At 39.2% G+C, this 14,573-nt stretch overlaps 1 protein-coding gene across 1 annotated transcript in view; it reads right to left on the bottom strand.

The window, feature by feature from the left end:
• TMEM117 (transmembrane protein 117) overlaps positions 1-14,573 on the bottom strand; it is a gene marked incomplete at its 3' end in the record, with an annotated part of 236,074 nt that overhangs the window by 188,697 nt on the left and 32,804 nt on the right. The window contains exon 2 of the mRNA XM_082002533.1: positions 11,407-11,539. Within this exon, the coding sequence (XP_081858659.1) occupies positions 11,407-11,539 (133 nt within the window). The remainder of the gene's footprint in view (positions 1-11,406; positions 11,540-14,573) is intronic.

Genomic DNA, 14,573 nt, shown 5'->3' with positions numbered 1-14,573 from the left:
AAGTTGCACCAGGGAAGGTTTAGATTGGATATTAGGAAAGATTTCTTTACTGAAAGAGTGGTCAAGCATTGGAACAGGCTGCCCAGGGAAGTGGTGGAGTCACCATCACTGGAGGTATTCAAAAAACATGCAGACATATCACTTCAGGACATGGCTTAGTGGGCATGGTGGTGTTGAGTTGACAGTTGGACTTTATGATCTTAGAGGTCCTTTCCAACCTTAATGATTCTATGATTCTATGATTCTATGAATATACTTGTTTGTTCTAAAAACTCAAAAAATGTTCACAGCTTCCATTTCACAGCCAAAACGTTAAAACTCTCTAGTTTAGGTGAAAAAATCATATAATTTTGACCAAAAATACAAAATTTCTAGATTAGAAAAAAAGTCAATTTTTAAATTGAATGAAACATTTAAAATTTCATATGTACAAGCACATCTCTTAATCCACTGATTTGTAGAGGTATGAACATATTAATGAACAGGTGTCACCTACAAGTCAGATATCCTAATTTAAAAAGCTGCAGTAATCCTGTAGGTTAATCATTAATGCACAGTTCTATTTACATCACTCTTACAGATTCTCTTTAAACAGGCCTGGAACACATACAATTGCTGAAAAATGCAAGTAAATATTTTTTAAATGGACAACTTATTTTTGTTATAGTTGTAGTTTTAGAGTGATTAGTGGTTATAACATTGGATAAAGCAATCTTGTTTTCAAGATGACAATAAAATGTGTTTTACAAATGTATGTACTTTTGGCGTGGACTGCAATCATGAATGGTTAAATAAACTCAAGTCATATTTTCTCTGAAAGTAAGCCTAGTCTTTCATTTTCTTCAATTTTCTTTTGTACTACAAATGATGAAGAAAAGAGATAATTTAGATTGCTCTCCCTAGCAAAAGCAGTTTAACCACCAGCATTGGGGCCATAACCTGGCATGGACTACCTCAGATGCTCAGTTTCGTTCAGTCAAGTAGTCACATTCAAATGTGAGGCATTAAATGCACCCAGGGCCATCAGAAGAGCACTATAAGAGACTATTATCTCAAGTGTTACCCTGTGGGAGCTGAAAGCATGACATGGGCCAAATTTGCCTGAGTCATCTCAGCTGCTGCTACTGCTGCTGCCAGCGGAAAGTGAGCGCCTACAAAATTTCTTCCAGCACTTTCCAATTCTTTCTCTTCTCTGCCACGGCTTTCATGTTCAGCAGTCTCAATCACAACTGCATCCTCCACTCCAAGCAGCCTAACAAGGCTGGGGAATAGGCTGCCTACCCATCTGCTGCTACCACCTACCTCGTTACTGGCAGAAATGCTAGGGACAGGTGGGCTCTCTGCTCCCCAGTTTTATATGGATGATAAAAAAAGCAAATACAGCAGCAGTACCTAGAGCAAGCAAATGCCTTGCTAGGGTGGCAGCTGTGCTACATGTTTTTCCATTCCAGGTACTTGATAACTTCAGGGTTTTCAGCCAAAATGAAGAAGGATGAAAAGCACCAGGAAGCATCTTCCTTCTTAAAAAAATGCTTTTTATGGAATACTCATTATTAAATTCCTATTTATTAAAGCTTTATTTGTGTTTATCTGAATGTCTTCTTTCAACCTAAAAGGAAATGAGAGAAAGAGACAGCAATGGACTAGCTCCTCGGCTAGTGGCAACTGGCAGTAGTTCCACTCAGACTGCTCTGCAGAAGATCCAGCCCGATTCCAGTTTCAACCATGGTAAAGGAAGAAACCTCTTAACAGTCCAGATTACAGCTTTACAGATTTCCTAGTTTATGGTGAGAAAAGGTGACCTGAGGACCTGGTTCCCCACAAAAGAAGACACTACACTTTACCCAGATCATCCTGACAGGCCTATATCCTAACAGGCCTCAGGAGGTATCTTCGGACTTCCAGCCTCCTACATCAACATTAGATTGTCAAAGACATATGGCTCCACATTCTGAGCTGCAAACACAAGGTAACCCACTAACTTTAGCCCATGTTATTTTTCCCTTTGGAACTCAGCAATCTGGGTTAGAGCAAAACATTTTTCAGTCTTCAGGAGACTCAACTCCTGTGTCATGGGCAAGACACATAGGCAGCAGCAACACTATGGTTCCTGAACTGGCAAGGGAGCTGACAAAGCAGAGTATTTTCACGTAATCCTAACAGGCAATGCCACAGTGACAACGTCATAGTGTGATGAAGGAAAAACAGTCTCAGTTGTCTCCATGTCAATTCAATCCAGAGTGGTATGAAATAAAAAAAAGTACTGTTGTAGTCATTACCTATGCCTTCAAAAAGAAAAAAAGATGTCAGTGAGTGCCCACACGACGGGCAGAGGAAAAATCTGCCTTGTTAGTGTATTTGTGATGTGAACAAAAACACTTTAAAAATGGCCAACTTTACTATCAAAAAATGAACAATTTCCTTTCTGAACTCTTTTATATACAATTTCATATTAATACAAACATATTAACTGACATCTTGAAAATTTTAAATTGTTATTTTTTTCACTTTAAACAAGCATAATCTTTCAAAAAAAGCATAAAAGTAAATAGAAAATACATAACAGCACCATAAATTAACTTTTGCATAAGATTTAACCACATTATGCCACGATAAATTTATCTAGTTTGTTAACTCTAGCACTGGAAAGGATACTTATTTGAAAGAGGAAAGGGGAATCAGTCTATACAGCCCTAAGACACTCCCAAAGTCACATCAGTGTCACCATGGCAATGCAACAGGGCAGCTGTTTCACAGCCACAGGGCTACTTGCCACAGGGCTACTTATGCAACCCAGGGCTTGAGTGTGACCCCTTTGGTGCTGGACATGCCTTTGTTTCTCACATGCTTTTCCCACCACAGCCTCCAGCATCCTTTATGTTTGCTGTTCTTAGCTAACAGGTCTGGCTGTGTTCAGCACTTACAGTTCTTCCCTCTGGCATCACTGATCTGTGAAAACCTTCTTAATACCAGAGTCATTAATTTTAGCAATAGGAAAAAGCTTTTAGAGAAAGGGGATTTTACAAGAGTGCTACAACTGTAGTTCTTACTTAAACACTTAGAAGTACCTGAGAGTAATTCAGGCAGTACACATGACAAGTACCTAACTCCCAAGCTGGGTCCTCTGCCTGTGTCTTGACAAAGAACTCCTTCCAGAACTGATTTGTGTCAGTTGAATCTCTTTGGTTTGACCTTTGGTCCTAAGCTACCTAAAAGAGTTTACAGGAAAATGGTTTGGCTTGGATAATTATTTTCTTTTCCTTGCAGTTTGGTTTTCTACATAAAGTCCTATTAACTGCAGTTGTTCTATCAAAGTGATTAACATTGCTCTCAAACTGATTAACCTGTATTATGGATACTTCATGATAACAGAGCTCCAACTGTGCCACAGTTTTTTTGGGCAGCCTTTGATCCTGCTGACCACAAGGTACTCCTGAGCTGTCTTTATGGATAAGGAAGCTCTTCGGTATCCTGTCTACACCCATCCACCCTGGGATCTATGGCAATTCTACACTGGTTGTTATGTGATGTGCAAGATCTACTTTGTCCTCTCTCTGCACAGAGTGTGGTTTGGGGAATGACTTTCTTAGTCTAAAGGTTTGGTGTTTCAGAATTGTCATCTTTTAATTACATCCAAACTAACTATTTTCTTTGCTTTGGCATTTCCTGGCTTAAAAGAAGGTTTTAAAAGAAGAAGTTAAATTTAATAAATTAAGAAATTTAATAAATTTTTAATTTTAAAAGAAGATTGCTAAAGTCTACTTTACAGAAGACAGAAGCAATATGGCAGATTGACCACATGGAACCAAGAGGTACTTTTTCACCAGGTGATATAATTGAGAGTATGTTTAGCTATAAAGGTTGAAACACCTTGAACTACCTTGGAAATTTTTAAGTAAACTTTAATTTTCAAGTACTAATGCTGGCTCAAGAGACTTTTCAATCACAGTGACTTGGAAAACATGGTTTCTTTTGGTGATGTGCTCTCACTAGACACCTGTGCCTTAGGTTCCCAGCTAGGATGACAACCTGCAATAAAAAGCCTCACTTGAAGACCACTTAAAGACTGAGCCTTGTGCATTCTTGGAGCAATATTTACATCCATAATTCTTATAACTGTATTCAACTTTGTGCCTTCTATATCCATTACATAGTGTAAGCCTGTGATGGCCTATGCTGTTTAGAACCTACACGTATTCTAAAAGAGTCCCTGTTCTCCACATACTGTTTGGGAAAGACTCATGATCGCCCTAAAGGATTAGTCTCTGAGAATGTCATGGAGGACTTATGGATTTCAAACCTTTCCTTCCAGCAGGTCACAAAAGCTTGAACTTTCTGAAGCTCACAGTGTAACACAATTATCTTTGCCAACTGAGTAGTGACAAATATTAAGCCCTTCTTTCTAGCTGAGAGCTTGAACTGAAAAAAAAAGAAAACAACTTAGGATTTTTCTTATGGCATGACTAGGGTACAAATATATAACTAAAACAGATATATACAAAGGATACCTCAACATAAAGCTCATGAAACATACGGCTGGCTTGACACAGCTATGAAGGTGGTCTGGAGGGCTAATACAGAGCCACTGTGGACCTTGCAGTTCTGCAGAACAGTGGTTAGGAAAACACGTTCCTGTTTGTTCCTAAAACTTGCTCTAAAAATTATGCTAATGATGACTAATCCTTGACTCATTAAAAAGCAAGCAAACTAAAACATAAAAATATGTATATTTTATAAATATAAAGTATAAAGTCTCCAGTAAGTATAAAGTCTCCAGTAAACACATATTTGCAGGGACACAATAACTGGGGAAAAAGGAAAAGGAACAGTAACTAATTTGGCTAAAGGCAAGGTATACAATAGAAAGCTATTATTGTGGCTTTTAAAAATTTATATAGCTGTTGCCTTGTTTCAGCTTGTTAAACAAAATGCAAATCCACTTTATATGCATTTGTCAACTGCAGATTGATTGTAATTGAGTCCCAATTCATTAAATCACTTAAAGTCCTCTTCAAAATGAGCCTGAATTAAAATTAATTAAAGGAATATTTTTTATTCCTAAGGAATTTCCTCTATGAATGTAACCTGTGTTATAATTTCACGCTTTTTCTGTGGAAGTAATGAGCAATAAAAGAAGACAAAAGTACACCAAAAAGAGGTACTCTCTCCTAGTGCTTTATAAGAATAACTGAAACCCTTTGACAGCACAGGTAACAAACTCACTCCAAACCCTCTCCTGACACATTCAGCACTCAAAGACAACAATCCTGACAACTTGTATTATTGCTAAAGTAATGTGACAATTAGCATCAAAAGATAAAATGGTTTGTGTCTAAGAAAATGGTTTGTGTCTACAATTTTAATGACACTTTATAATGTTGAATAACAATGCACCTGAACATCCTTTGGTCAACTGAAAATCGCTTCATCTAAGACAACACAGAAGACATTTATGAGACAAGCAGTCACAACTCTGATTTTTTTATATCATATGAAAAGTACATCACTGTGTTGTAATTTTAAATATCAAAGCGTTATTTACTAACACAGGCTCCCAAAGGAGAGAATGGGTTTCCTTTAGGCAATATATTCTTCACTTAAAAGGAATACAACTGGAAAAACGTCAATACATGTAGGTACTGATTTAAGATTATCTTAGTATGTTAAGCATACAAAAGTCACATATAAATGACAAAAATATGGGACAGCCCCTGGACAGTTCAAGCCCCAGAATTCCTTTAAAGAACGATACGATAAATTAAAGACTGTGAATTTGCTTGTGGCACAGAAAAATATAGAGAAAAAGTTTGACAGAAAGGTTCCCTATATACTGCCACTTGATTTAGCTTTTCTACCGTTAAAATGCGCCCTTTGCTGCCACCACGTGGGCCTTCCCGCAATGCACCAGTAATACTTTTTCCATCCCTCTGCAATCCTCTTCTCTTCCACTTGATTAAAAACAGTTTCCTCCTTTCTTTTATGTTTCAAATACAGCCTTAAATAGATACGCTCTGTTCCTTATCTGTTAGGTGTTAGCTCAAAATCACTGCTGAAGTTCAAGAATCTAAATTACTTTAGTTAACAAATAAACAAACAAGTCCCTCACATTTTGAAAAACTATTCAATGTTACTTTGATAAAAAAAACACTACACCTGCACTTCACCCTATCTGTTCAGATACCACAAAGTTAATCATTGTTCCAAGAGTTCACTGGGTCAGGAGCTAGATGAGACTTCAAGCAGTGGCCAGCGTTACTTGATAACTGTGAGGACAGTACGTTAGTATATAAGGTCTGAACTGCATGTGTATAGGTAATGTTTATGATTAAAATAGATGGTGCTCTGATAGAAGATGGCTCTCAGCTGCTGGGCAGGTGACATGGGCATTACAAATTAAATACATGCCCTTGATCTGAAAAGTGTTGAGATGTGCCACAACTCCAGGCCCTGGACACAACAGAGGCACTTTTCTAACTGCGAAACTTTCCATCTGCACCTGCACAGCGCATTTGTACTAAGCACATTTACGTGAACCTTTAAGATGCAGACAAAAGCCTCTCTTCCTGTGAAACCACACTGCAACTGCACACCAGCATGCCTTGTAGCATGCAGGATGCCACTGGTAATGGGGACATACGGTACTGAAACATGGAGGAGGTCACAATGATGTTAATCAGTCCTCCAGCAGTGGCTGTGTCCATGTGCAGGAAGAGGACACTGGACACATCTACAGGTTTGGCCACTCTATCACACAAGAGATAATAAAAAGTTGGGGAGGGAACTACTCAGTCAAAAAGCTTTTGGCTTTTTGACTGAGAGATATCTGCATGTTCTTTGAAAGCCAAGACCATTCTACAGTCATCATTTTCAAAATCTTAACAACTCTCACCAGCACAGTACAACCCTTAATTTTTAATGAAATCCAGACCTACTTTTTTCAACTCAATCTCCAAAATAGCAATCAGAAATGTCCAAATATAGGAGACAAAGTGCAGAACAAGTACCTCGTTGTCTGCTGGGACTGTACGAACAAGACCACACTGTATTGAACAACCAAATGTTCAGGAGTGGGTGGGGGGACCTCAGGCACGGCCAGTGGCAAGAAATGCTCCCAGAGTAGTTGTGCAGTAACCTCCCTAGACAGACACATGGACAGACAGCCACCTGGCCACACTGCAGAAGCCTGGACCCCATGGTGCATTCATAGCCCTAAGTGTGTGACCGGGTGCAGCCACTGTTCATCATCACATCTCCCGATCACACCACTCAGCCTCATTCGGTGATCCCTGGAAATGTTCTGGTTCAGCTTCCAAGCAAACTTGTTTTCCCCTCTTCAGAGCACTGGTCAAAGAAAATGTTACAATGATGTGACAGGAGTTGATAGACACTTCTGCATAAGGGAAATGATCAAAGCAGAAGCAGAGTACCATAAGAGAGCAGCCACTATCTTCTTACTCCCTATAACCATAGACAAAAACTTCTATTTACTATATGCAGGGCTGTGTTCATGGAAATAGCGCCGAATATGAATTAAGACCTCCAAACAGGCTCCCACAGCTGTTGTAAGGTGGACAAAGGAAGGCGAGATTTTTTTCAGATGTGTGAGGGCAAAAAAGAGCGTGGAGCAAGCAAAGTAACAGGACAGATTTGACACAGAGGGCCACTTTAAATGGCCGCTAGCCTCTTCCCGAGGCTGCCTGGGCTCGCTGTGCAGCAGACCGTTGCGTGGGATGGACTGTTGTGCACAAGCGTGCTGGACTGCACTGTGACAGACATTTTACACCTGCTTATGTGCACAAAACCACCACAAGACTTGAAACGTGAACAGCAGATCCCTGGGCCAACGCGCATCACATCGTGTCATATCAGAGCCCCTCTCGCAATGTACTGTATCACCGTAGACACACACTCATTGAGAAGATGTAATCAGCAGTGCCTTTCTCGCTATGTCAAAAACTTAAAATTCTGGAGATTCAGAAGGTATTCAGAGGAAATTCAATGGCCTCCTTCCCACTGCACCGTTCAGCCCCTGGCATCACACAATGTAATATCTTTTCTGATCCTCTACAACTGTTTTTTCTGTTCCCCAAGTATTAAAACTATTCCAAAATAAAACTTGTCTCCTCATTTGAGCATAAAGCACTACTTAAGGCTAATTTGAGTTTTGCAGGAACAGTTTTTTCTGCCTTATTCTTACAGCAGCCTTGCCCAGGCCTGCTCTTGAGGCGGCTGCTGCTCTGTTCTGACTGACTCGTCCTGCTACACTCTCCAGGCCTCTAAACCTAAACCTGAAAAACGGCTGAACCTTTCCTACCTCTGGATCATTTTCACATTTACCCTCTCTATTCCACACCTTTCTTGCAGAGAAGGACCCAACAGACCAAACACTTTGTTCCTGAAGCCTGTGCCTCAACCCGGCTGGGCCTTCAGATGGTTACACACATTTCGGCTGGTGTGGGCCCTGTGCCCCGCTCGGCTTCTGCTTACTGTTTTCAGGGATGAAAAGCAGTAAGAAATAATAGCTGCAGATCATTCTCCAACAGCTTTTCAGACATGCTTCCTCGCCAGGTGTTCAGGTCGGACTGCAAAAGCAGTGACCTAATGTACAGTGGGTCAGTGCCATAAACTGTGACGTCCCTGAAAGGAAATGTCACTAAAAAAAGAAGAGAGACTTAAAATTTAGAAAGATACATTCCAATTTGTCACAAAATTTTCAGTTCAAATAGCCACGCTTTCACCCAGCAAACACCTCTATAATATGTATTCAAACACCAGCAATTTGTTCAGCTTTTGCACTTCCCAGCAAACTACAGTCCCTACTGTTACCTTTGTTTTAAGGGATACAGTCACACTTTTTAGGTTTGCCACACTAAGACACATGTGAAGTGTCTTTAAAAATACTTTAAAAAAAAAAAAAAACAAATCTTGGCAACTGTAAAATATGCCTCCTTAGAGATGGTAACATGACAAAACTCCTGGCACAGGTTTCTCGAGCCCTCATCAGGATATGGCTTCTGCTGTGACCATCCATGCTGGCATGCACATGCAAGACGTGCGATTCTCCTGCTCGTGAGCCACCAAGGGGTTTTCATTGATGAGACCGAACATCTGACATACATAAAGAAACTTGTCAGAATCACTCCTCTGCCAGCACACAGGCCAAGCTGAATCAGAGACAGGGCAAAGGGCAAACACATGCAAAAAAAAAGAATATTTTTCACTCAGTCTTGTAGACAGTATTTGTAAGGCTTTCGTAGTCCTTGTATTGGAAAGTTGTGTATTCTAGATGCTTGTGTTTCACAGCAGTCCCTAGGCACAAAGGTCAGCTTGTCTCTGCAAAGACTGCAACCTCCCTGCAGGCAGACTCTGACCCTCATCCTGGAAGCCAGTCTCTCTGGTGTCAGCCATTTCAGTAAGGCACTGTGGCAAAAGGCGTAGCCAGAGGTGTTCTTTTGCACAAAGGTACAAACCACGAAGCAAATACATTTCATTCAGATTATATTTACTCAGGAAAAAGTAATCCGCTCCTTTAAACACTTTATGATGACAGCATGAAGTAGTTGACTTTGATGATGCTTGTTGTAGAAGCCCTCTTTTCAAAAGTATTACATATTGTTCTACTTTGAGAGGACAGATCCAAGGGCTCTGTTTGACTCATGGCTTACATTGTGCAGTTTGAGACGGAAACTGTATCTGCTTGCTGCCTTATTGCTGGAATGGACACCCAAAACAGCTTTAACAAGCCTTCAGTCCACTTCGAAAAAGGTAGTGTGATTCTTTGAGCACAGCATGGTCAGCTTCCCAAAACGACTGCAACAAATCTAGGGCTGGGGCGTAAGCTCCAGGAAACGAGAGGCTTCACCCCGCAGAAAGCAAGAGGGCAGATTGACTGACACCAGCTATTCTGGTACTAGGCTGTGCCTATTTCCCTGAACATGGATGCTGATTGCCACACAATCTCTGCAGTGCAGGTAATAGAAGCTTGTAACAGATATGGGGAGCAGGAACGTTGAGAAGGACAAATGAACTCTGATTTGCAGACATGAGTCAAGCTTTCAAAATCGTTAATGCTTTGGTCTAACAGCTGGTTATAGTTTATGGTGCATTAGAAATACCAAATTTAAATCTTAACATACCACCAATAATAGGATGACTATGTAAATAAGGAAGCCAGAAGCCTACAGTGCTCCCACTCTCCTCATTTCAGGGATGATTATTCTGCCTCTTACTGGGCATCTATTACTTTACCTCACCATTACCATGATTGTTTCCTAAAACACTCAGTGATTCTGCTGCTTTACCTGACTTGCTCAAATCAATATATTTAGTCTTTATGTCACAATCTCATGATTAGCCCAGCTGGTCGGCCTTTACATTCGTTCAGTGACACCCAGTCTGCCTCCTACTCACCTTGTGTTTTATGTCACAATGTTAACAGGACTTTATACACTGCATATTTTTGTTGACACACTTCAGGTCTGTAACACACCGCACAAGGGCTCATTAAATAACTCTTCATCAGGCTCTGATATTCTGAGAAGTCATTCAATTATTTGCCCTTTTCTTCAACTCATACATACATTGGGTTTCTTATTCCTTGCTAGAAACTCTTCAGATGCTATCTTGCCTTTCAGAAACAACATGACTGTGTATTTTTGTCCAATGAAGTCATTTTGTATGTATTAGATAACTAATAATGTAGGTTTTCTTAGGAAAATCAACACATGAAAGTGGTGTTAATTGTGAGAAAATAGGAGAAAGCAAGTCTTCTTTAGCCAGAAAATTAATATTAAAAGCTCCATTTAAAATACAGACATCATAAAAAGATAGCTGTTCATCCCTCAGCCAACCATAACTTTGTCCTGTCATAGCACATTATGGGGAAAAAAAAAAGATTTTTAAGAATATTTTTAACAAAGTGGATCAGCAAATATTATTGTACATAACCAAAATAGCATTATACTACACATTTAATGTTTGTGTTTTGAGTGTGAGCTTCCTCAAGTTTGGATGTTTCAACTTCCTTTAACTCTGAGTTTCCTGAGTATGCACAATAGTAATGCTTATACTTTTAAACTATTCAACCCTAACTTTAAATCAAATTTATTGAGCTGTAATTTTTTAAAAAATACATATAATATTCACTAGTACCCTGATGTAATCATAATGCTATCATTAGTCTAGGACCCCACTTTTTATAACTGATACTTTAAACCTCTTGGCTAATTAACCAATTAAATTAGTATTCTACCTAAATTCAGAAAGCAGAGGAATAAAAAAAGATAGTGAACACTAGTATGTTTACATTTGGTAAGCTCTTGTTCACTGTAAAGCAGCATGATATTAAAAGTTTCCAGCTGAATATGTTCTAGAGCAAAAGAGACAAAAAGAAACTCTGTAACCCACCTCATATTCCCTGCCATAATAAGGAACAGATTATAAATGTGAGAAAAAATGAAGAGGAAGAGGATGGTACTGAAGAACATCGTCATCCAAGACCCATGGTCCTCTCGAAACATTTTCAGACGGAGCAACTGACCTGTGGTATGAATATTATGAGAAAGCATATTTTAGTCAGTCAGTAAATACATGTTCACATGATAAAAAAACCAAAACAGAGTACTAAACTGTATCTCTCCTTATATCAAATTATTCCACTGTGTTAATGGGGAGGGCAGATTTAGTACCATGCAGCCAAACTACTCTTCCAATTATTCCTACAAAATTACAAGGTAATTATACAAACTGATGAAAAACTGATTTGGGCTCTTAGAATCACTGAGGTGGAGGTCTGGAGGAGTCCACATCATGTCTGTGGTACCTGATCGAAATGTAGCTGTGGTTTTACGTACACTACATGTGATTTTACATGCTGGGCAAGCAGCTTTCGATGTTTCCCCATTTCAGCCATTAATATCTCTACCCACTCTGCTCTCATGCTGATGCAGCAAGTTGAGCAGCCATGCACATGTGAACAAGACTGGAGAACAGACCCATCCAGAAAAAAAGAAAATTTACCTGTTTTGTTTTTTTTTTTTTTTTCATTTGAGTTAGTTCCATCAATCTGCTGACCTTGAAGCTCAACGAACAGTAGTGATGCACATCTGTGCAAAAATGGGAAGGACTGATGGATTGGAAGGGCAACTGCCTAAACCATCCCATTTTCTAGAAACTGTTACAGCCCAATGCTCTAAAACAAATGCCACAGCAGGGAAAATCTCATGGAATTAGTCTAAGCCTCAAGGCAAGCGGCACTTTTTAGTGGCATTTGAGAAATGTTTTGAGAAACAAGTCTATTTATAAATTTTCAAGTGTCATAGGTACCTCAGGCTGTGTGAGAACCATTATTTGCTGCCAGTTATTTCTTGATCCAAAACAAGAGAGTCACTAAATCTTGATGGTTGCCTCTCTTTCCACTGATAATAGACAGCATCAGGTCAAATATTATGACATGATAATAGTGATCTCATCATATGTGCTTACCTAGCTTGTGAAAAACAGAAACGTGGAATAGAATTGGGGACTCAGGACATTTGGGTTCATGAGAAAAAGAGATGATGTGCTCTTCTTGAGAAGGTAACTGCAGCACCAGTTGAGGATGAAAGAAATTGCCTGGACTAGAGGTAAACTCCATGTATCAGAGGAAAAAGCCATCCCTTGAGTCAAAGATGACTCTTGCTTAAGCCCAAAAGTACACACAAATACATGGCTAGTAGTAAGTAAATAATCACCCCTCCTCTCAGTAAAATTGAGAAAACAATACTGTACAATCTCATTGCTCCTCTATTTTGTGAGGTAGTACAAGGCTGCCACATGTTCTTGTCTGCCAGTCATTTAATGTCAACATAGGAAACACTGAAAAAGTCTTAGACTCCAGTACTACTGAACTGTTCAGCTAGGATGACCTCACCCAACAGCATGATATGCACTGGGCAAGTGCCAGGACCCTACAAACAGTTTCAAATTCTACCGGAGACCTCCTGTGACATTATGGACAAATCATTTACACTCTACGCTCAAGTCCTGGATCCACAAAGGTGAAGAATAGTATTATTCTCTTTCGTACGATGCAGACTTTTGCTGCATTATACCACAACAAGACCACAAACTGAATAAGCCTGTAAGTGGTAACATAAAAAAATCGTATCACAAAAGAGAACAGAGCTTACAGCCATACTTATGACGTAACTACTACCCATTTCCTAGTCAGATATGTACACCAAATGTTGTCACTGCGTCACAGAGAACTAAACATTCCCCGGAGTATTTGAGCTATGATTGTTTCTCATGGTAATGTTCTTGCCAATTCACAAATGTGACAGTACAAGTTTGCCAGAGCAAGATTGATTTTCCTGTCCTACCCTTAAAAGTCTTACTGCAATACAGCACTCTCCCCACCTTGCTTTTCATCGCTTATACTTGCTTTTAATGCTCCCTGCTTTTTCAAAGGCCATTTATTTGCTGTGATTAATGATCTAAGTAAGAGTGGGTGAATGATGGTGGAAAGGCATAAAAATATTTTTTTCAGTGCTTGACTCCCAGCAAGAACACCACCTAACATCCCAGATGGGATTTCAAAAGGGCTTTGTACCAACAGATAATATTTAACAAGTTTAAGAGCAATATAGTTGCTATAGTGGTCATGTTTACTAATAAGATAATATCAGAAAGACTGATCAACTACCAAGCAGTTTATTAAACTAAAATTTGTCAAATGCTGAATTATAATGCCTCACTGCAGTATTACACAATAAGCTCCTACAGTCTTAATATTTTTTCACCATTCATACATAAAGAAAAATGTCAGTTCCTTATGCACATTTTTATCCTGCCTTCAGATGTTACACATTGACTATGAAGTCGAAAGGAAAAAAAAAAAGCAACAATAACTTACTAATAACAGTATTTTTAAGAGATGCTGAGAAAGATTACAGACCATGACAATGCATTTCAAATGCTAAAAAATGGTTACTGACTCATGCATCATTTTCCTTTTCATATCTAAGAAAGCTTTTCTCATGTGAAATATTTGAAGTAGGAGTATGTTCCCTGAACATACATTATGTGCTTCCCTAATTTAATTAGGAAATCAAATTATGAGTCTGTGTAGAATCTTGTACTGTGTGTTTTTCTTAGACCTAAGCACTTTAATCATGTCAGGTGTTATACTTTATTTTGCAGGGAATGCCTTTTTCAAAGCATACTGGTATGTCTGGCATTTGAAAAGAAGCCCTGCTTACTCTCACTATTGGTGACAGATGAAACTTTTGTTTGTTTTGTCATGTTTCCTTCAGGAGCGTATTTTTCCTGGACTAGCTTTCCTTTTCTGTCTTCTCCTCTTACCTTTTCCTCTTTATTCTTCATTATCATAAACACAGGAGTTCCTCACCTCTTTTTTTCCTGTAGCCCTTTCCTCTTTTCACCTGCCCATAGAATTTCATTCTATCCAATTTCCAGATCTTCTTTATGTCTACTCTCATCCTTCTCCTCTTCTGAATCTGTGTCTCGTCCAGCCCTCTCCTTTCCTAAACCAAACATATCTACTAGTTTTTAGCATCATAATAGCCTCTATA

Source organism: Phaethon aethereus (assembly GCF_964289735.1).
Source record: "Phaethon aethereus genome assembly, chromosome: 1".
Lineage (NCBI taxonomy): Eukaryota > Metazoa > Chordata > Aves > Phaethontiformes > Phaethontidae > Phaethon > Phaethon aethereus.
This window is presented reverse-complemented; position numbering and strand designations above follow the sequence as displayed.